This window comes from Myotis lucifugus, unplaced genomic scaffold, assembly GCF_000147115.1.
Source record: "Myotis lucifugus unplaced genomic scaffold, Myoluc2.0 scaffold_1100, whole genome shotgun sequence".
NCBI classification, from domain to species: domain Eukaryota; kingdom Metazoa; phylum Chordata; class Mammalia; order Chiroptera; family Vespertilionidae; genus Myotis; species Myotis lucifugus.
Window position 1 is genome coordinate 24441 of NW_005872148.1, and position 24612 is coordinate 49052.

At 41.1% G+C, this 24612-nt stretch overlaps 1 protein-coding gene across 1 annotated transcript in view; it reads right to left on the reverse strand.

Moving 5' to 3' along the window:
• Nucleotides 1–663: 663 nt before the first annotated feature.
• Nucleotides 664–24612, reverse strand: part of LOC106695327 (putative ankyrin repeat domain-containing protein 30B-like) — a 47608-nt gene continuing 23659 nt past the window's right edge. Inside the window, exons 3-10 of the mRNA XM_023748054.1 lie at nt 15473–15587; nt 15138–15311; nt 13549–13646; nt 11231–11298; nt 9324–9380; nt 5023–5079; nt 2923–3057; nt 664–689 (exon numbers count right to left, since the gene is read on the reverse strand). Of these exons, the coding sequence (XP_023603822.1) occupies nt 664–689; nt 2923–3057; nt 5023–5079; nt 9324–9380; nt 11231–11298; nt 13549–13646; nt 15138–15245 (549 nt within the window). The 5' untranslated portion in view covers nt 15246–15311; nt 15473–15587. The remainder of the gene's footprint in view (nt 690–2922; nt 3058–5022; nt 5080–9323; nt 9381–11230; nt 11299–13548; nt 13647–15137; nt 15312–15472; nt 15588–24612) is intronic.

Here is a 24612-nt window from a genome sequence, read left to right on the forward strand (position 1 = left end):
ATCTTTGTAAAGAAAACTTGAATGGTTCTATTTCCTTCTATTAAACAAATAGAAGAGTAGCAATCTTCAGGACTTCCTTGAGCCTCATGTTTTAATCTGCCTTTCTAGAGAACTCCCAACATCCTATGGCCTTCCTTATTAAAACTTACCTTTAATTTGTCACAAACCCCAATATTCTCATCTTCAATTCCAACCTAGTGTTGTTCCTCTTGAAACTTGGGATTCTCCTGCTAATTCCATTTTTACCCCCTGTGTTCACTACCACTCCCCATATTTCTATTATGAAACTTTCCTACAGATTTGATAAAGAAGGTAGTGTATTACACTTAGCAACCTGAATTTATGTCACCACCTTATATATCCCAATGAGTCACTTTAATCTCTTTTCATTTCCAGTATTCTATGCCAACAATTAGTTAGCCATGATATTAAACACAGGTTGAATAGCTAGAGGCAGTTTTGTTTAATTAATTACTAGGCTTCCTTAAACTACTGAAATTCTATGTGCCTTTGATTCTGTCTATAGAAACATGGAGAACACCATAGCTGGCAGCATTGGGGGAAAAAACACAATGAAGAAACACTAAAAAAGCAGAGAATAAAATAAAATAAATCAAAAATTCATGGAAGAGGAAAAAATACCATAGGATCAAGGAAAATACCTCATACAACTAGGCAAAGGTCGTAGCCTAAAGAGAAAACCAGGCTGGGAAGTCAGTAAATAGAGGAATTAATTAGAAATATCCTCTAAATACACGCTGAATTTAATTAATATAACATGAACTATACATAGATATTCTTTACTTACAGGTAAGTACAGTGGGGCCTTGACTTACGGGTGTCCCAACTAACGAGTTTTTTGAGATATGAGCCGTCTCTCAGTCCATTTTTTGCTTTGAGTTGCGAGCTAAAATTCGGGTTACGAGCCAGCTTCAGATACCCCACCACTAGTTGGTGCAGCAAATGTCACAGTGAACGCCACAACATCAGCCCAGCATCACATGTCTCACTCGTTCACAATTGATTTGACATACTAGTAATTTGAGTTACGAGCTCCGTCACGGAACGAATTAAACTCGTAAGTCAAGGCCCCACTGTAATTCATTCCAAGAAAAATAGATATAATTTTACCTAACAACGCTTGACTGATGAGGCCTTGCTTAGGTACAACCTTTGGTTCTGTGGCCATAGCTAACTGAGAAGGGTCCTAAAAGCTTTGGTAGGAAGAGCAAGGTCCTATTTACCACTACAATTGTCAAGGAGAGTAAGATAAATGCTTAGATTAATTAAGCCTCTTAGGAAATCTCTAAATCAGAGTTAACACACAATCAGACTTCACTTTCTGAGTTGGTCTGATTCACATTTATATCTCAATGCCAGCGCTACATACGAACTTATCAGTGTATGCTGAGGGACAACAGAATAGACTGGGAAGTCAAACAGGTTGACAGTCAAATCATGGGTTGGCCACTTGCTAACTATAGAATCATGGGTCAATTCATCCACCTCCCTGAATTATAGTTGCCTCATTAATAAAAAGTAGGCTACAATACACAGCTACATTGACAGCTATTGTGATGATTATATAACACAGGTTATATATAATATAGGGTCTAGCACATAGTAGAACACTCTAGAACTTTTAGTTTCTTTTCTCTGCTTTCCCTTAGGTAACTTATAGTTTTTAAAAACCCATAAAATCCTACCTGCATAAAGGGTCTTCTTCAGAGAGCTCATGCACTATTAAGGAAAAAAGTAAAATACATTTTAAAACAACAATAGAAAAATGCAAGACACTAAAAGTATCAGAGTAATGCTTTGTTATAAAGTATTCCTTTAGGACCACACACAAAGACTATACCAGAGGGACTATTAATTATATTATTAGTAGGCCATTAACAACACTTACTTTCTCCTTTTAAATATATCAAATCCAAGAATAAAAGAGAATGGGCTCTTTTAAAATTTGATACCTACCTATCAACTGCTATCTACAATGAACATAATCCCAACCAAATCCCATAAGGCTGACAGAAAATGGCAACATTAGTAGAAGCAGAATCCTATATAATAAAAACCTAATATGTTAAGTGTCTGGTAGTCCGGTCAACTGTTCAACCAATCAAAGCATAATATGCTAATGATATGCTAATGCAGCTCAACTGCTCGCTATGACCTGCACTGACCACCAGGGGGCAGACACTCTAACCAATAGGTAGCCTGCTGCAGGTGTCTGGCCTATTAGGAATGAGTGAGATGGGCCGGACACACCCTGGAGCCCTCCCGAGGTCCCTCCCAGCCCTGATTATGTACTGGTGGGGTCTCTTGGCCTGGCCTCACCCTCTCATAATCTGGGACCCCTTGGGGGATGTTGGAGAGGCAGTTTCGACCCAATCCTGCAGGCCACTGCACTCAGGAAGGCACCAGATGCAGGGCTCAGGGGTGGCAAGCACTGCTGCTGGCGTACGAGCCTCTCTGGATAGGGACTAACTGGGTGCCAGCCCACGGCCGGCACAGTGGGGCAGTATGAGCGGGGGTGGCAGGTAAGAGCTACAGGCAGAGTTGGACTGTGGGTTTCAGCCCGATCCCCACAGGCCACCCAAAGGGACTCCTCCTGTGCATGAATATGTGCACGGGGCCTCTAGTCATAGAATAACAATGTCAAACTTAAATAGCATTAGTTTTCTGGACTCCTTCCCTTAGGAGCAGTTACATTACTTTGCGTAGCACAGTATGACTTCTCCAGCTCTTCAGTGAATACAGCCAGTTTAGGATGGAACACTCCATCAAAAGGAAGCTTGGTCACTAGACACTACACTTTCGAGCACAGCAAAACATAGGAAGCAGACTCTTTCTGGCCCCATTTCCAATCTATAATAATAAAAGTGTATTATGCTAATTAGACTGGACATCCAGACGTACTTCCAGATGACCTTCCGGATGAAGCCGTGGCGGCAGTGGCCGAGGCAGAGGCTGCTGTTGTGGCGAGCGGGGGCCGAGGCAGCCTCCAAAACCGCGTGCGTCGGATCCATTGCACCAATTTCATGCATCGAGACTCTAGTTGCAAGATAAGTAGGAGAGACTTTGTGAGTTCAATTTGATAAAGTAGAACCCATGAGAATATTTCCTTCCATTGCTACAGTGTATCTGTCCCAGCTCATAGAGCAGGGTGGTCCAGACAGTCAGTGCTCTGCAGTAGAGCGTGAGGTCATTTTTCTCAACCCTCAACATTAGGTGGCAAATGCCTACAGAAATCATTCTCTTTCAGCTTGTACCGCATATGTCATCATAGTCTATGCTGATGAACAACAACAACAAACCACAAAGTTCAAAGAACATCTTGGATAACTACATCCAATTACCTTAGCATTTTAATTTTTTAAACACTCAAAAAGATACCCACTGCATAATTCCTGCTATACAACACTCAGGAAAATACAAAACTATGGAGACAGTAAAAAAAAAAAAGTTCAGTGGTTTCCAAGGGTTAGGGAGAAGGTAGGAATGAATAAGCAGAGCAGGGAGAATTTTTAGGATAATGAAACAATTCTATACGATACTCTTGATGGTGGATATGTGTCATCATACATTTGTCAAAACCCATAGAATGTACAACACCAAGAGTGAATCTTCAGGTAAACTGTGGGCTTTCGTTGATAATGATGTGTCAATGCGCGTCCATCTGTTGTAATAAATGTACCTCTCTGGTGCAGGAAGTCAAAAATGAGCAAGGCTGTGTGTGTAGGGGCTGTGGGGTTGATGGGAACTCTACATTCAGCTCAATGTTGCTGTGCATCTAAAACAGCTCAAAAAATAAGGCTTATTAATTTTTCTTTAAAAAATGTATCCGCTGAATCTGCTATTAATATATATCAACATATTAATGCTATTTTCAAGACACAGTCACCATAGAAATTAACATAAAGATCAGAATATGGGTATTATCCCAAATTGAGTGAAGCATATGGAAAGACATAAATAAAGCCAATAATCTTAATTGTAAACTACGACAAGAAAATAATTGGTAAGTATACCAATCTTACTTGATAATTATAAATGGGGATTTAGTGCAACACAAATAAAAAGTGATTTTTTATTTGTAATTAAAAGACACTTTTTATTCTAATTTTAAATCAGAAATTATTATGCTGATTTTATCTAAAAATTATCTTGAAACGGTAATTGGATAAAAAGAAACGTTTATCATTCCCTAATATTGCACTAGTAACTTATGTACAAATACCTGTTAAATACTCACCGAGAGTCACAAATGTAATCAGCATTGCAGGCAATTATGGATGATGTGACTGAAACTAGTACCATGTTATATTACTTGTTTTTAAAATAAAATTGTAGATGAGCGCCAAAGATTCGTCAGTGCTATGCCTGCTGTGCAGAAACATTTCCTGCAGCAGGCTCAAGTCTGCTCTCCTTAGAAAGTCCTGCTTAAACGCATAGCCTTCAGTTGGTGTCTGAAAATCTGAATCCGAGCAGGGTTTTCACATTTTCCAAACTGATAATAGAGGCTCCCTGTGCCTAAACATTTTGTACAACCAATGGTGTTCATGTTGAACACTGGCTTTCCTTTTGGAAATCTGGAATTTTGGTACATGCTATGGGGAAGATGCCTATGTGGTTAGCATGACATAAAAACCTTGGCACTGAGTCTAACCGGACTGGCAGATGACATAGTTCACATGTGTTGTCAGAATTTGACCCTGGAGTAATGAAGACCTCCTGGTAACTCCGCAGGGAGAGGACTCTTGGAAGCTTGTGCCTGGTTTCCTCCACCCTTTGTCACAGGCAAACCTTTTCTCTTTGCTGGTTTTACTTTGGTCTTTCACTGTAATAAATCTCAGGTATGAGTACAACTATATGCTGAGTCCTATAAATCTCTCTAGTGAATAAGCAAACTTAGGTGTGGGTTTAGGATCTTTAACAAAATTGCATTATGTGAAGTTGTTATTATTTGATTTGAGGTGTTATATATAATTACAGTCAGAAGCTGATTGCACAGAATACCTGTCTTTGATTTTGTTTTGCTCAGTGCTTGTTTTGGAGATTCCTGTAGATCTGCAGCTATTGGAAGAAAGGCATAGAAAGGGATAAATAAAACAATGATGTCAGAAAACAATGTGAAACAAGCAACAACCCTATTTCCTCAGAATAGAAAATACAGAGCCCTAATGATTGGCAACATGTTCTATAACATGGAAGTTCCGCTCAAGAAAAGGAAAACATCACACTGACAATTTTCTTCAACTAAGCAGGGCTTAACTCCTTTTTAGAATAGTTATGAATCAATCAAGTAACTGTGATAACTACAGAAAAACAATAATTATCATATTAGTATAATAGTATCCTTGTGCTTACAGAATTCTTCCCTAACTTGTTCCTAATTTATTATAAAACTAAAATCATGGTTCATCTGTTTAAGGCAGTTATTGGCAGGCCAAGTCAAAGTCAAAGAAATTGTATCTAAAATGTAGGGATATCCATGGATATTCCATCAAACTCAACATGTATGGAAACTTACTGCTCTTTCCAGTTGAACTGTTGCCCTTTCTTGCTCATATGAAAAAGTCCTAGTCTTCATGTCCGACCTAAATGCCAGTGCACTACCTGGAAACCTATCGGTCACCTTAGATTTCTTTCTCCTCGCCACTTTTGCATGCAATCACCAGGAAATCATATGAACTTAGCCTCCTACTATCTCCACTTATTTTGCTACTGTCAACTGCCCTAGTCAAACATGGGCTCTTAAGAAATGGCTTTCATAGGGAGGGAAATACCACCAACTATTATTGTTCCATCTTAAATTAATAAAATTTTTTAAGCAGAAAAAGTGAGAAAGACATAGACCTAGAAAAAAAGCAACATTTAAAATGGAGTAAATATAGCTTCCTGACTCATTTCTGTATGGATGGGTGAAAACTTCATAATGGACTGATGCTAGTCCAAGGAGGCAAAAGCACATTTCTTTATGTACCCACTACATGAGGGGTCAGTCAGCAAAGGAGGGCCCACAGGCCAAATACGAGCTGCCATCTGGTTTTACAAATAAAGTCTCACTGGAACACAGCCATGCCTGTTCACTTACAGATTCTCTAGGACTGCCCTCACACCACAATAGCAGACTTGAGTAGATATGGCAGACCACATGGCCTAAAATCAGGCCCTTTACAGAAAAAGCCTGCTGATCCCTCTGTCCTATCACAACCAGAGGGCCATAATCAAATCTCATCTTGTTCCTCTTCCGCTCAAAACTCCCATGAATCTCTGCAGTAAACACTGCTGGCTCCCTACATCAGTCTTCATTCTTGCTGGACAACCACAACTGTATTTGGACATTTACTGCCCTGATACACAAAGAAGGTGGTGTCTCCCCAACTCCAAAAAGGGAAATGATTATACTAAGCTCATCACATTACCTAGTTTATCAATAACTGGTTTAGGAATAAGCATGTGATGTAACTCAGGCCTATAAAACTTTACTCTAAAGTGGTTCTCAACCTTCGGGTCGAGACCCCTTTGGGGTCGAACAACCCTTTCACAAGGGTTGCCTTAGACCATCGGAAAACACACATATAATTATATATTGTTTTTGTGATTAATCACTATGGTTTAATTATTTTCAATTTGTAACAATGAAAATACATCCTGCATATCAGATATTTACATTATGATTCATAACAGTAGTGAAATTACAGTTATGAAGTAGCAACAAAAATAATTTTATGGTTGGGGGTCACCACAACATGAGGAACTGTATTAAAGGGTCGCCGCATTAGGAAGGTTGAGAACCACTGCTAGAGGAAGTCAACTGAAAGTCTGTCCATTTTCTCCCTATTTACAGGAAACACATAGGCCAGGCCAGTGTGGTTCAGAGGCTTGAGCATTATCCCATGCACCAAGAGGTCCCTGGTTCTATTCCCACTCAGGCCACATGGGTTGCAGGCTTGATACTCAGAACGGGTGGGCAGTAGGCATCAGATCAATGTGATAGTTCTCATTGCTATTTCCATCTCTCTCTCCCTTTCCTATCCTCTCTCACTAAATATCAATAAAACCATATTTTTTTTGATGTGTAAACTAATTTCTCAAAACATTTTTAATCACATAAAGAGTTCAATTACATTTCAATCTTGGTTATTATTCTTTTTTTAAAATTTGTTTAATTGCTTAAAGTATTACAAAGAGTATTACACATGTCTCCTTTTTCCCCCCTTGACTTTCCCCCAGCCTCCCCTACCCCCCCGTGTCTTGTGTCCATTGGTTATGCTTATATGTATGCATACAAGTCCTTCAGTTGATCTCTTACCCCCTCCCCCTCCAACCCTCCCCAGTCTTCCTGCTGTAGTTTGACAGTCTGTTCGTTTTGTTTTTTTAAGTTAAAGAAAGCACATATCTCAACATCACTAACCAGGGATATGCAGATGAAAGCCTTAATGAAGTACCAGCTCACTCCTCTCAAAATGGCTGTCATCAAAATATAAATAACTAATAAGTTTTGGTGAGAATATGGAGAAAAGAGAAAGCCTCGTGCACTGTTCAAGTGATTGTAAATTGGTACAGTCACTGTGGACAGCAGCATGGACACTCCTCAAAAAATTGAAAATAGAACTGCCATTCCACTTCGGGATATGTATCCAACAGAAACATGAACACGAATTTGAAAAGATATTCACACCTATATTCACTGCAGCAAGATTTACAATAGCCAGGATATGGAAGCAGCATAGATGTTCTTCCATAGATAAATGAATAAAGAAGGTGCAGTATACACCTTGGTTCAAAGGTGTATGTATATAAAATTGGTTATGCTTATATATATAAATATATAAGCATATATATATATATATATGCTTATATATATAAAATTATATATATAAGATTATATATGTGTGTATATACATGTATACTCAGACATAAAAAAGAATGAAATCTTGCCATTTAGGACCACATGCATGGACCAAAAGGGTGTTATGCTAAGTGAAATAAGATAAAGAAAGACAAATACTGTTTGATCTCACTTACCTGTGCAATCTAAAACAACAAAACAGAAACACACCCTGTAGCTACAGAGAACAAACTGATGGTTGCCAGAGGATAGTTGAGGAGAGGGATGAAATAAAGAATATGAATAAGAAGTGAAAACTTTCAGTTATAGCCGAAACCGGTTTGGCTCAGTGGATAGAGCGTCGGCCTGCGGACTCAAGGGTCCCAGGTTCGATTCCGGTCAAGGGCATGTACCTGGGTTGAGGGCACATCCCCAGTGTGAGATGTGCAGGAGGCAGCTGGTCGAGGTTTCTCTCTCATCGATGTTTCTAACTCTCTATCTCTCTCCCTTCCTCTCTGTAAAAAATCAATAAAATATATTTAAAAAAAACAAAAAAAAAACTTCCAGTTATAAAATATGTAAGCCACTGGGATCTAGTGCACAGCACAGAGAATGTGTTAATTATTGTAATAACTTTGCTCGGTGACAGATGGTTACTATACTTTTCACTGTGAACCCATCATAAGATATGTGAACGTCAAACCACTATGTCATACACCTGAAAGTAATATATTGTGTGCCAAGTAGACTTTTAAAAAAATTAAAAATGAACAAAGCAGTGCTTTGGCCTTCACATATTGCCATATGAGAAAAGGTTGCTTTGGAGCCATAGCCAATTACTGACCAGGAAAGCAGACATAAACACTGACAACCTCACAGCTGAATAAGGGACAACACCTGGGATCCTTATGTCATCACTGAGCCACCAAAACAATCCTGGTTCCTATTGTTTCGGCCTCTTAATTAGGCCACCTATTATCTGAAGCTAACAGCATTCTGATAAGTCCCCAAGATCTACAAGATAAGATCTAGTCCTTTCTGTAGTACTAACAGCTTTCATAAGCCTGCCTTAGCTAAGCACTCACCCCATTCCCAACCGTTCCCGTAGCGCACATTTTCACATTGAAATGGTACTGCTCGTGAATCCCATAAACTTCAGGTGTACATCTTAGCTCTTGCCCTGCTGTTCCTGCTGCCTAACGTGTAATCGCAATACCTGTTCCCCCTGCCAAACATAACCCTTCTGGCCCTTTACCTGGCAAACTTCTCCTCCATCTGCATGCTCACTTTAAATCCCACCCACATTTTAATTTTTTTAATTTTTATAGTGTGTGTGTGTGAATTTTAGAGGACATTTATTAAAGTTGGGGATCGTGAAACAAGAAAGGGATGGGGAAGTGAGCCTAGGCTCACTAAGTAGTCAGACAAAAGAGGGTCTTGGGGACAGGTTTAGAGGGTTTGCCCGGGATAAATTGCCACTGACCACTGTTGCTCTGGTTGTAAGCCTCCTGGGGTCCCTCAGAGTTTGGGAGATGCATCCCTGTGGGAAAAGAAAGGGAGGAAGGCCTGGGGTGCAAGCACACCTTTATTTTTATTTGATTTTTAACTACTTAAAAACATTGATTAGAGAGAGAAAAGGAGAGAACTTTGACTTACTGTTCCACTTTTTTATGCATTCATTGGTTGGTTCTGGTATGTACCATGACCAGGGATGAAACCCACAACTTTGGCATATTGGTAACAATGCTTTAAGGACTGACCTACAGGGCCAAGGCCTCACCCACATTTTTAAAACTCTAATTCTCATCATGGACTTAAAGTGACTGGCACATACTACACATCAATAAAAAAAAAGATAATTATAAAGTCCTAGTGCATTCTACCACCTGGTAAGCACTGAATAAAGTATAGTAAGTAATAGGAATGACAATGACATTAACAAATTCTTAGAGGGCAGGGACTGTGTTTTTAAAATATTTCAATTCTGCAACATAAGAATGTCATTCAGTACCTAAAAGGCACCTAAGAGTTAAATAGTAGACCAGTAAGTAAATTAATAATTAAATTTTGAAAAAAAATGGAAAATCCTGCTGAAAAAAAACACACAAAAAAAACAGAAATAAACCAGGGACGGCGCTCTCATATTATGAGAAACTTCAGGGTCAAAACACCATTTCATCCTTGTATTTCCTAAAAGTTGCAAAACCGGCCTACACAAGTCCTCTGATGAAGGTCTACCAAGTCCAAGGTGTCCTCATACATTTCCGATTGCACAATGAACTAGGAGCCACATCTGGGTAGCAATATGGGATTTTTGTCATTGTGAAACACTTTTGTACTTTTATTGTAATTTGTAGAGTCCTGAATTGGGTTATTTGAATACTTATTATGATTACTTTCTGATCAATGGTAACAGAGCATCTTGTTCTAAGAAATGACAATGTCCTGACAATTATCCAACAAACAGAAGGAAACATCTTGTTCTACTGAATCATCATATCTCATTCTGTTTTGACCTCTGAGGAATAAAGGTGATAACAGTGAGATCGTGTTGGCATTATATATGAAATACTCCATGATTCTCCACAGGTTTGGCCTTTCTGACTTCTGTGCTGTTGGTAGGTATCTTTGAAAAATAACCTCCTTGGGCCCTGCCAGCACAGCTCAGTGGTTGATCATTGACCTATGAAACTGGAGATCAAAGTTCGATTCACGGTCAGGGCACAGGCCCCCTTTGCAGGCTCGATCCCCAGTGTGGGGTGTGCAGGAGGCAGGTGATCAATGATTCTCTCTCATCATTGATGTTCCTATGCCTCTTCCTTGTCCTTCCTCTCTGAAATCAAGAAAAACAATCTCATTGAGATTGTCACACACTAAGTGCTGTAGTTCCTATTGTTTGCCATTTGTTTGTGGTACCAGGAAAGTATTGTTGAGTTCCCAGTTTTGGTGACTTTTTTAGTGAGACAAATCACTATGAAAAAACAGGTTTTCATTTACTAAATGTAATCTACTGGCTGTAAAAACTAAACAAAAGATTCATTTTTAAAACAAGTCCAATTAGTTACAAAGTGAATATAGAGGAAACATACAACAATGTAACTTAAAGTCATTTTTCTTTTTTACATAAAGATATCATATAGGATTTTAGGGTTAAGGACTAAATAAATGAACCTCTTTTCAAACACTGTTGCCCCAGGTTTTAAAATTACCTATATTAACTGTTTTAATAATACTGAATACTATTCTATTAAGGAAGAGATTAAGAAAAACTATACATGCAACTTACACATTATTTGTGGGGTTTCTTTTATTGCTCTTTCATTAGGAAAACTTACTCTTAATTCACCCATGGTAGGACCACCAAGAGTAATTCACTATCAGAAGTCTTACCAAGATTGCTACCGTCAGAAGATCTTATAGGTCTTTCTTCTTTATATTTCGAAGGTAGTTGTTGTTCGCTATCAATAAAAAAGGTTATAAATAATATTACTCTGTCAATACAAACATAAAAATATTTCCCTAATATTGTAAATTCTTAGAATATTTCAGATAACATCAGAGTCAATATTAAAACTTTAATTCTACTATACACTTCAAACTTGTAAGTTCTACAAACTTCTTATGAAGCATGTAATTTTTTTTTTTAAAGCACGAAACATGATTTGAGGGTAATAGAGTTTGATGAAATAACTAGAGTTAACTTGACATAATGGCAAGTCTCTTGAACTCAGACATCCCTGTTCTATAACCAACAGCTACTTTTTGTCAAGCAAGTCACTTTTCTATGGCTCAAGGTCCTCCTCTACAAAATAAGAGTTTTACTACCTTACTTTTGAAGGTTGTTTGAATAATTAAACGAAATAAGACAGCAAAAAGAGATGCTTGGAGAAACAGCAAGGCAAAGGAAAACTCTCATCATGAGCTTTATTTTTTGAAACTAATTTAGAATCCCAATGGAATCCCAATGTGGGTTTTTCATAGTTTCTAACATTCAAATGTTGCAGTTCTCAGAAAATATTAACTAGAGACCCGGTGTACGAAATTCGTGCACTCGGGGCAGCGGGGTCCCTCAGCCTGGCCTGTGCCCTCTCGCAGTCCAGGAGCCCCGGGGGATGTCCAACTGCTGGCTTAGGCTTGCCCTCAAGCCAGCAGTCGGACATCGTTAGTGCTGCAGTGGAGGTGGTAGAGCAGTGGTTCCCAAACTTATTTGGTCTACCGCCCCCTTTCCAGAAAAAATATTACTCAGCCCCTGGAAATTAATTTTTTTAAAATTTTAATAGCAGTTACTCATTGCCCCCAAATGCACCTGTGGCCATCACCGCCCCCCTGGATTGCTGCAGCGCCCACCGGGGGGCAGTAGTGCCCACTTTGGGAATCACTGTGGTAGAGGCTCCCACCACTGCCACTGTGCTTGCTACTCATGAGGCCATCTCAGGGCTTCTGGCTGAGTGACACTGCCCTGTGGGAGTGCAATGACTACCAGGGGGAAGCTCCTGTGTTAAGTTTCTGCCCACTGGTGGTCAGTGTGTGTCATAGCAATTGGTCATTCTGCCATTTGGTTGACTTGCCTATTAGCATTTTATTACATAGGATGGAACTACTTGACAGTCAATGCGCCCCACTGAGGAGTCCTGGATTGAGGGAGGGCGCAGGCCAGGCAGAGGGACCCCACTGGTGCACAATTGGAGCCGGGGAGGGAAGCAGGAGTTTGGCCAGCCGGGGAGGGACCACAGGAGAGCTCCAGGGCATGTCTGGCCCGTCTCGCTCAGTCCCAATTGGCTGGACCCCAGCAGCAAGCTAACCTACCAGTTGGAGCATCTGCCCTCTGGTGGTCAGTGCACATCATAGCGAACAGTTGAGCAGCCTTAGCATATCATTAACACATTATGCTTTTATTGGTTGAACGGATGACAGACAACCAGACACTTAGCATATTAGGCTTTTATTATATAGGATTTTGGTTATTACCTATTCTTTCTTTGTGGTTTGTAATTCAGGGTTTTTTAGCTACTATATAACTTGCAACTAAATGTATGTATAAATACATTACCTCATGAAGTCAGATAACACAATGTTCCCTTATTTTTGTTGTGAATCATGCCGACTGCAGAAAGCTAATAGAAGTCAGGACGTGGCCTGGACCACTACTATCCCTTCCCTATCTACTCGCACTGTGAACCAGCAGATCTTTATGAGAATGATGCTTAATATCTCTGTCCACACCCAATTGGCTTGGATGACAGAATCCTACCTGTCACTAATGGATACTGATGAGTCATGATGAGGCCTTAGCAATTGTAAGGACCAATAACCTACTCTTGAATCAGAGAGTTCTAACTGGCTTCCATGTGAGGCATAATTTAAAATATTTTGAAACCTGAGGTAAATTAAACTCACTTGGGAATGTTTCATTCTTATGGCAAAGAGATACTTTGAGGGGCCAACCTCAATTATGGAGTCTCAGGCAGGCTGCTGCCTACTTCTCTGGGAAAGGCAACATGGGACCTTCTATTACCTAAACAAAGATGTTCTAGTGTCCTTGGGGGGCAGATCTGGTAACAAAGGAGAAAGTCTGGTCTTTTCCTGCAGCTTTATTTCAGTCTCTCTGACAGCTTAGAATAGTTCCAACTAAGCCCTTCATTGTTTCACTGGCCCCAGCTTTAATAAATGTACCCTCCAAATATAAAACAAGGAATGAACAATTGTACCTTTCCATGTGATTGATTTTTGAAGCTCTAGTTACTAAAAATTCCACCATTTTCTCTCTGTTTTCATATTTAGCAAGTGAAAGTGGTGTGAAGTCATCCTGTATAAACAGAAAAACAGTTTATAATTTATTAAATTATATATATATATGTATGTGTATATATATACAAACTGCACATTAAAACTTACAAAAGATCCATTGAACTTACACATATAATATAGAATGTAAATAAAAAGTAGCCCCTTTTGCCCTGGCTAGTGTTCTCACTGGTTAGAGCATTGGCCTGCTCATGGAAGGGTCGAGGTTTGATTCCCATTCAAGAGATTGTACCTGGGTTGCAGATTTGGTCCCTTGCCCTGGTCTGGGTCTATGCAGGAGGCACCCACACATTAATGTTTCTCTCTCTCACCCCGCAATCCTTCGCTCCCTTCCACTTTCTCTAAAATCAATGGAGGAGGGGAAACACTCTGGTGAGGAGGAAAAAATAAATAAAAGGAGCCCCTATCTTCTCATCCCTGTGCAGTCAATGGCTGTTCTTCCCTTTAAAATGCCCCCTCACTGCCTCTTCAACAGATTAACTGCAGCATCCTTCTCCAAATCTCACTTCCAACATTTACAGTACGGGTTCCCAGAATCTGTGTTCCTATCGTGGTGTCCTGTTGTTATTTTGTTGCCTGTGGACTGGGGCTTCCTCTTCCCTCTTGCACTCACCCAGCTCCCCTTGCTGGGACTAGGCCTCCTCCTCCCACCCATCCCCAGCAGCACCATTTCCTAAGCCCCTGCCAGCACAGCAGCCAGGCCCCAGCATCACTTCACTCCCCCAGGCCTTCAGCCTTAGTGGGCTCTGAGCCCATCTCCCACTCCCAGGCACTAACAGGAAGTTCTTCCTTCTGGGGTGGAAGGGTTTCTGGGAGGCAGAGCTTTGCCCCTTCCATGGACACTACATTTCTCCAGCCCTCCCTGCGTGGGCTTTGGAGTGTTTCCATGGTGATAGGGCCTGATCTATTGTATTCAGTGTATGTATGTGAGAAAGAAAATCTTTGTGTGGAAGGAAGGAAGGAAGGAAGGAAGGAAGGAAGGAAGGAAGGAAGGAAGGAAGAAAGGAAGGAAGGAAGGAGAAGAAGGAAGGAAGGAAGGAAGGAAGGAAGGAAGGAAGGAGAAAGAAAGAAAGAAAGAAAGAAAGAAAGAAAGAAAGAAAGAAAGAAAGAAAGGAAGGAAGGAAGGAAGGAAGGAAGGAAGGAAGGAAGGAAGGAAAGAAAGAAGAAAGAAAGAAAGAAAGAAAGAAAGAAAGAAAGAAAGGAAGAAAGAAAGAAAGAAAGAAAGTCCTTGTTGCAGGCTAGTGGGGCTCAGTGGTTGACTTCTGACCCTTGAACCAGGAGGTCAGGGCACATGTCCAGTTTGTGGGCAGAATCCCCAGACGAGATGGGCAGGAGGCTGACAATGGATAATTCTCTCTCTATATATATCTCTCTCTCCCTCTCCTTTCCTTTCTCTTTAAAATTAGTAGAACATATCATTTTTAAAAGGCTTGAAACTAAAGTAAAAACATGTATTTCAAATATTTTGTAAATAAAGTTACTTGATCTATACCTTATTTCTTGCTTCCATATTTGCCATACAGGAAAGTAGCTTTTCCACTATCGCTGTATTGTGGCCAAGGACAGCATAGTGAAGAGGAGTGTTGCCATGGATGTCCATTACATTTGGATTGGCACCATGGTCTAGAAGAATGGTTGCACATTCCTCTTGGTCATATTGTATAGCCTGTCAGTATTATGCCAAGAAGTAGATTATAAGTTCTAGGAATTCAAAGTAAACATTCCACAAGTTTCAATAATGTCTTCTAGTTAAATGAGACAAACTCATTTTTATTCTAAGTAATTAAATTAAACCCCCCTCGTGTTGACATAGTTGCTAATACATACGTGAATGAGAGCTGTTTTGTTGTCAATGTCACAGAGGTTCAATAGGCAATGTCTGCGTGTTAGCAGTCTCACCACTCTCGGATGGCCCTTGCAACAGGCCACATGCAAAGCAGTCCTATGAAAGTGAGAGGACTGCTTAGAGAATTAGAGGGCACCAGATGAAAGCATATAATATCCACATAATTGTAAACATTTCTCTCTATGCCTTCAAAGCAAATATTTAATTTTCTTCTGGAGACAGTACAATATTTATTAGTTTTTGTTACCACATTAGTGAAGGAAAAGCCTATTTGAATACGGAGAGATGACCTGGGAATTCAGCTCAACTTGGTTCTGATCCTGTTTTAATTGTCACTTATTAGCTGTCACTTGGCCTTTCTGGGCCTCAATTTCCTCATCAACAAAATGGGGATAAAAATAATAGGAATCTCACAGGACACCACTGTTTGTTTTAATGAGAATCTATGCAAAGTGTTTACTACAGTAACTTGCACATAAGAAACAGCTTAATAATTGTGGTATTAGTATCATTATTACTATTACCGCCACTTTACAAAGACAACATGTCAGTTAGCAAACTGATATCATTATACCTACTTTGCATATGTGTTTTAAGGATTAGAAAGAACACAGAATTTCAATTATTCTAAAATGCTTATATTCTCTCACTTTAACATCTCTGACATTGGAATCCAATTTTTAATTCAGAATGTCTTACAGAAGGCCAAGAGACATATGTAAAGATGCTCTAAGTCACTAATCACCCAAGAGATGCAAATTAAAATGACAACCAGGTACCATCTCACACCTGTTAGAATGGCTATCATCAACAAATCAATAAACAACAAGTGCTGGTGAGGATGTGGAGAAAAAGGAATCCTTGTACACTGCTGTGGTGGGAGTGCAGACTGGTGCAGCCACTGTGGAAAACAGTATGGAGTTTCCTCAAAAAATTAAAAATGGAACTTCCATTTGACCCAGCAATCCCACTTCTAGGAAAATATCACCAGAAAAAAGAAACACCAATCAGAAAGAATATACGCACCCCTATGTTCATAGCAGCACAATTTATAATAGCTAAAATTTGGAAACAGCCTAAGTGCCCAGCAGCAGATGAGTGGATTAAAAACCAGTGGTATACCTACACAATGGAATATTATCTATCTATACTAATAAAAGGGTAATATGTTAACTAGACCAGATAGACCAGACATCTTTTGATGTCCTTCCGGATGTCTTCCAGACAAAGCCATGGTGGCGGGGGCCGAGGCAGAGGTGGTTAGGGGTGATCAGGCCAGCAGGGGAGAGTAGTTAGGGATGATCAGGCTGTCAGAGGAGAGAAGTAAGGGGTGATCAGGCCTGCAGGGGAGAGCAGTGAAGGGCCATCAGACAGGCAGGCAGAGGTGGTTAGGGGCAATCAGGCAGGCAGGCAGGTGAGCGGCTAGCTGCCAGGGGTCCCGGATTGTGAGAAGGATGTCCGACTGATGGTTTAGGCTTGATCCGTGCCAGTTTAGGCCCGATCCCACAAGCCTAAACCGGCAGTGGGACATCCCCTGAGGGGTCTCAGATTGGAGAGGGTGCAGGCGGGGCTGAGGGAACCCCCCATGCATGAATTTCATGCCTCTAGTCCTATATATAATAAAGAGATAATACGCAAATTGACCCTCACTCCATCAGGCCATCACAAGATGGCTATGCCCACAGCAAAGGCAGGGTTCCTGTAACAAGCCATAATGAGCAATCAGCAGGGACCTGCGGCTGTATGGTGCTGAGTCGGGGTGGGGACCTGAGGCTGCGCCACCCGTCTGGCAGGGGTAGATGGGTAATCTCAGGGCATGCCCCTTGCCCTGGTGCCAGGCCGGGGTACCTGAGGCTTTACCCCCCCCACCCGGCGAGGATTGATGGTGGTGGGGCTGGCTGGGGCTGGATCTTGCACAATGGGGCTGGGTTCTGCCAGGTCTGGGCCTCATGCGATTTCAAGGTGCAGCGGGTGGCTGGTCTGGGTCTCGTGCGATTTCGAGGTGCAGCGGGTGGCTGGGAACTTGACTCTGTACATTTTACTAATTTTCTTTCAGCTCTGATACTTCTTTTATAGAGAAAGGGCAAATAGCAATATTAAAATATTTCCTCTAATTAATTCCCTTTTAATGTGCACGAATTTCATGCCCTGGGCCACTATTCTATATTATAAAAAGGCCAGTGGACATAATGCCTTCATGCCGTAATGACCAAATGACCAGTCACCAGGAGGTGCATGGAGCACCTCTCAGTCCCTCCCCCACAGCCCACAAGCTCCGATCACAGCAAGGCTGGCGGCCAGCCGGTGGCTGGGAGATGGGCGGGTGGTTGTGGAAAGTGGGTGCAGTGAGGCGGGCACAGTGAGGCTCACGCGTGTGGGGGGGGGTGTGCCGATTAGCGGAGCGCATGTGAGTGGGCAGGGACACTCAATTTTGTGCGCTGGCCTCTAGTATAAACATAAAAGCCTAAGGGACTGCTCGATCAGTAAATATGATGTGAACTGACCACCAGGGGGCAGAGACTGAACACAGGAGCTGCCCCTGGTTGTCAGTGTGCTCCCACAGCAGGAGTGTGGCTCAGCTGATGGACAGGCGCCAGCTACAGGGCTTAAGGCTGGCCGCCACAGCCCGGAGACTGCAGCAGAGCAGCAGGAGCAGCGGTGGGGGCAAGTGCAGTGGGCTGGGCTGAGCCAAAGTGGCAGGCAGGAGCGGCAGGTGGTGTTGGACTGCCTGTTTCGGCCGATCCCCACAGGCCATGGTTCTCCTATATTTTCTATTTTATTACTTTTTTAAAGAAAAAGACCCAGTTAGAGAAAGAAAAACATCACATGATCTCACTTATATGTGTAATCTAATGAAGAAAACATACTGATGAACAAAATATGTCCAGAGCTTTGGATGCATGGAATAGATCAACAGATATCAGGGTGGTAGTGGGAGGACAGGAAAAGATCAAGCAAAGAACGTATATGCATAACCCATGGACACAGACAATAATATGGGAAAGTTGCCTGGTGGGGTGGGGTTTGGGTGGAGGGAGGACAAAAAAGGAAAAAATGGGAGAAGTCTGTAATACTGTCAACAATAAAACAAAAAGAACATTTTTAAATGTTTTTTAAAAATTAGTTTTAATTGATTTGAGAGAGAGAGGGAAGGAGAGGGAGAGAGTGAGAGAAACACCGAGGTGAAGGAGAAGCATTAATTGGTTGCCTCCCATAGGCACCCCACCCAAGCAGTGATCAAACCAGAAACCTGGATAGGAGTCTTGACTTGAAAAGAACCTGAGACCGTTCAGTGTACAGGAGGGGTACCAGCCGATGCTCCCACCAACTGAGCCATACTAGTCAGGGCACTATTTTGAATGTTTCATTTTTATAACCACACAACTAAAAAGATTAATCTATAATCATTTACATATTATATGTAATAAAGCTATATGAAGTAAAACACATATGATGTGCTTACAGGCATAGGTGAAAAACAACTCAAGTGCCCATCAGTAGATAAGTAGATGAAAAAGATGTAGTACATTTACACCATGGAATACTACGCTGCTGTAAAAAAGAAGGAGCTCTTATACCCACAGCATGGATGGATCTGGAGGTTATTATGGTAAATGAAATAAGCCACTCAGAGAAAGACAAATACCATATGATCTCACTTACATGTGGAATCTAACAAACAAAATAAACTGACAAACAAAATAGGAGAAGAGGCATGGATACATGGGCCAGACTGACAGATCTCAGAGGGAAGGGGTGGGGGAACTGGAAGAGATTAGCCGCAGAACATATGTGCATATGTGCACAGCCCATGGACACAGACAACAGTGTGTGAAGGCTGAAGGGGGCTGGGTGGAAGGGCACTAAGGTGGTGAAATGGGGGACATCTGTAACAGTGTCAACAGTAAACACCAACTAAACATAAAAATATTCTCTTTACTTCTGAAGAGGCCAATAGATGTCAGAAGATACCAAATCTCAAAAAATTTTCCAAAAAACAGAAAGTGAGAAATCAATTCATAATATTTACTAGAATGTCTGTATATGTTCATTAAAGGAAATGTTCATCCTATATAATAAAGGGTAATATGCAAATTAACTCTAAAAGCAGAACTGGGAATGACTGTTCACTATGACACACACTGACCACCAGGGGGCAGATGCTCAATGCAGGAGCTGCCCCCTGGTGGTCAGTGCGCTCCCACAGGGGTGAGCTCTGCTCAGCCACAAGCCAGGTTGCCAGCTGCCAGTACAGTGGTGGTGGTGGGAGCCTCTCCTCCCTCCTCAGAAGCACTAAGGATGTCTGACCTCAGCTTAGGCTTGCTCTCCACTGGCAAATGGACATCCCCTAAGGGCTCCTGGGCTGCCAGAGGGATGTCTGACTGCCAGCTTAGGCCTAATCTCCCCGGGAGCGGGCCTAAGCCAGCAGGTGGTCATCCCCCGAGGTGTCCCAGACTGCAAGAGGGCACAGGCCAGGCTGAGGGACCCCCCCCCCGAGTGCACAAATTTTTGTGCATCGGGCCTCTAGTTTATAATACAAATGCTCAGAAATAAATTTTATCACATTTTGCACATATTTTTCCATAACAGAAGATCATAGTCTGTTTGTATGTATAACCAAGCTGAGTCTTTCTTATTAATACACTGCTATTTTAAGAAGTGCTGAGTAAAACAAATTCTGTAATTTAATTATTTCATAATGATATTTTAGTATAAAGAGAATTGATGTTTATAGAGAATACATATGTTAAGTGTGGTACTCAGCATCAAATTTCCTATTTCAAAATCAAAAGCAACTTAAATTGGAAGTAGCAATATAAAGACAATTGCTGGTCAACTTCACAAATTTTGTGGATGGAAAATATTATTTAACTCCTCTTTTAACTTATTCCTTTTCTTACCAGGAACACTAAATATTTTTTCCTTGTCTGCTGGTAACTTATACTTATGCAAAAAGCACTTTGTCCACTTTCAAACTCGAGTTTTTTCTTGTTGATTTTAAAGGCTTCCCTGTAAAAGGAAGACATACTTTTTCCTCTGATACACATACATTGCAAATATTTTGCAAGCACATTTTCTTTGATTTTGATATTATTATTTTCAGATACACAGAGGGTTTGAATTTTTTATATTGCTCAATCAACCTCCTGAAATCTTGCTCTTGAAGTCTTGGTTAACATTTTTTTAAAAATGCATAAATAAACCTTTGTGCTTTCTTCTGGTACTTTTCTCATTTTCTATATTTAAAATTTTTAATTGGAAATTTATTTTAATCTAGTTATTTTCCCCCAATACTTTACAGAAAATGTCCACCATTTTTAATTGACCTTTTTCTACAAACATGAAATATCACCAGTATCAATTTCTAAAGTCTTACATATATTTGGGGTGTTTGGGCATTTCCCATTCTGTTCCAACTATTTATCTGTAAATAAATACTTTCTGAAAGTTTATAGCACCTGATGATAGCTAGAAGGCTAAACCTGTGTCTACTATACAAAATTTTCTTAATTTCACCAGATCAATGAAAGATAGCATGTAACTGAAACAATTTTAAAACATATTTACTTGGTTGTAAATTGATAAACATAGGAAGAGCACACATTTTGAGAAAGTGAGTCTTCTTAATCAGGACCACAGCCATCTTCCCACCTCAAAGTTCCTTCTGAGGTCCCTCCATAAAGAACACAGGTGCACACTGATATAAAGCGGGTATTGGATTTTATCCAAAGAACTTTTAGCTCAGAAGGTGATTGATTATGGGAATTATTTCTCTCATTATGCATTTTTCTATAGCATGTAACATTATAGTGTAAAAATGTGTACATCCTATATAATAGAAGCCTTATATGCAAATCGACCGAACAGCAGAATACCAGTCGCTATGATATCACTGACCACCAGGGGGAAGATGCTCAACGCAGGAGCTACCCCCTGGTGGTGAGTGTGCCCCCACAGGGGGAGCTCAGCTCAGCCAGAAGCTGGGTTCAGGGCTGGTGAGGGCAGCGGCGGTGGCAGCAGCCTCTCCTGCCTCTGCGGCAGCACTAAGGAGCAGTGAGCAGGCTGGCGGTAAGGAGTGAGGGGTCCTGGACTGTGAGAGGGTGCAGGCCTGGCTGAGGGACTCCCCCCTTCCCTCAGTGATCAAATTCTGTGCACCAGGCCTCTGTCTAATACAAAATACTGTATATACTTAATTGTGTTTCCATTATTGATATGCAGTTACATCACTTAAAGGTTGTCAGTGAAGTGTTCTGTAAGAGGCATTGTGAGAGGGTCCTTATGTTGTTGTCTTTGCTCATGAAGTTGGTCTGAGGGCTAGACCCCAGGTCAGGTGTCCACCAGGGAGGAGCTACAGAGCCCTGGCTGACAGGAGGCTGCTCCCACCTGCTCAGACCTGCAAGGGGTGTCTCTCCCAAGTCCACCCACTTCCTCCCAGTGGACCTCAGGACCCCAGCCTCCCAGTCCCCATTACCTGCTCATCCTGTCCCTATCGTTCAGGCCACTTTTCCTGAACAATAGGATTTTCTTCACTTTCCGCACGTTGCCCACGCTGGCAGCTTTGTGGATCGCTCCCATATCTGTGTCTCGAAAGAGAGGCCTTGGGGTTCCCATGCCACTCCTCCCAGGATTGGTGGGGGAGTCCATGGCCGCCACCCTGGGACTTTTCAGAAAAGAAAACACCTTCTTCATGATGGAGAGTCAAGGCTTCAGAGAAGCCTCACCTTCCCTCCACTTTTCCCGCCTCCTGAGCTCAATACTAGCTCTCTAGCCAACCACCTCACGCCACAGCATTCAAGCAGGGCAGTTTGGCAGTTTAGCATCTCTCCCCTCGGAATCGCAGTAACCAAGCAACGGCCTCTGACATCACTAGGCATGTGCATAGGGCCTTGTGGTCAAGGGCAGCCAGAGCCCATGTGCAAAGCCCAAGTAACTCAAATCACAGAGACTGCCTGGTGGATGTGTCTCCCTGGTTAGAGCTTCTGCCTGAGCATCAGAGGGTGGCGGGTTCCATAACTGGTCAAGGGCATGAACCTAGGTTGCAGATTAGATCCCTGGTCCCATCAGGTGCATTCGGGAGGAAGTCAACCAAAGTCTCCCTCACATTGGTGTTTCTCTCTCTGCCACCCCCACTCCTCCTCCTTCCCTTCCTTCCACAAAGAAACAATCAATGGAAATAATATACTCCGTGAGGATTAACTAAAATTAAAAAAATCTCAGTGATTGTCTGTGGGCAGGTCTGGGTTCTTTTCAAACATCCCTGGGAGTTGGCCAGGTGTTTCCAGAGGCTTGCAATAGTTACCCCGGTGAAAAAGCAGTCTGCTTATGACCAGGGCTAGGGTGGTGTAGAACTTCAGGATGCTCAAGGTCTGGTCCCTGAGAAAACTCCCATTAAAAACACCTCTAAATCTCCCAGTGCCCCAGTTTATATCTGTTCCACATCCCTCTGGCCCCAGACAACCTCCAGGGAATTTATCAGATGCAACAACAGATGGATGTTTTCATGGTTTCAGAGATTGTGGCAATATGTGTCTGCAGGTGCAAATTTATGAGAAACCAGTGCCCGTTCTCTGGATGAAAGCACCTTTCCGCAGGCCTCTTAATCCTCCCCCTTTGGCCCACCTCTTACATTTTAATTTGTGTAAGAGGTGGGCCAAATAAATCTTTAATCAATCCCAGATTTATTTTGGAGCATGGTGTTCACATTTAAGAACTTCCTTAAAAAATGGCTATTCACCTGTCCCAAACCTTTTCTCACCTAGTTTAAAATGTCACTTTACCGTGCATTAAACTCTCAGGTTATGTTTTTTGTTTTTGGGTGGTCTGTTTTATCCATTGAACTGTCTGATTCTTTTTGCATCAGCACTGCACTATTTTAACTTCTTTATAAAACGTATTGTAGTGTTTTACAGTTACAATGTTCCCCCTCTTTAATATGCTTTTTTGTCTCCTCCTGGCCATGTTTACCTTGAAATTATTTGAAATGAAGTTCTAATCAGTATTCCAAGTTTTAAAAGAAATCTTAGTGAAATTTTAATTAGCTTGAGAATTAATTTTAACTGATAATCTCTTGAATCAGTATATGCAGATACATATGATGTCTCTCAATTTATTTAAGTCCTATTATATGTTCCTCTTATCTTTTGGTAGTTATTTTTTAAATAAAGCTTTTTAAAATATTCTTATTTATTTAGACAGAAAGAAACATCTGTTGTCCCACTTATTTATTCTTTCATGGTTGCTTCTTCTATGTGCCTGAACTGGGATTCAAACCCACAACCTTGGCATACCTGGACGATGCTCTAACCAACTGAGCTCCGAGGCAGGGCGATACTTTCATGTTTGGATTTTTGGTTTGTTTTTGTTGTTGACACTATTGGCGATGTGGTAGTATTTTTCCTTATGTAAATCCTGCCCACTTTAGACATATCAGGATTTTTCATTTTTTATTGTGATGGAATACTTTTCCATTATCATTATAAATTATTATTATATTAATATCTTTACAGTTGACAATCAGACTGAAGAAGTTTTCAAGCTGTACTTTTGTAACTGGTGAAGGAGTTGACAGTTTATGGAAGGTTTGCAGGGAAGGCAAACTGGATGGTAAAGATTTCACCAGGAAAATGTCTTATTGAGGAATTTTATGATGCAGATAAAAAAACAAGAAAAGTAAAATGCAAGCAAGAGAGGCTGTTTTTATTGAAGGGTAAGATAATTTTTTTAATGACATAAAATATCTATTTTTTCCTCAAATCCCTTTAGCCAAATTTTTCAGTAATTCGCTTACTGAGCTGATCATCTTCACCATTATGAAGCCTCTTGTGCTCCATACATGTTCTATATTCTTTAAGATTTACAAACTTAAAATCTAAATACTCATTTCCCCTTGCTTACTTCTTTCTCTATCAGCAACTCCTGTCTTTTCATCTTTAGTCCATTTCTTAGGAAGGTAAAATAGGTTGACTCCATAGTCCACAGTAACTGGTATAAACATGTGAGCACCAACAGAGACTCCTTTTAGTGTAGTTCTTGATCCAGCAATTCCAATAGGACCACACCTGCTATGGTGGGTGAAACGCACAGGAGCAGGAGCAGGCCCAAGGCAACAGCTAATGCAAAA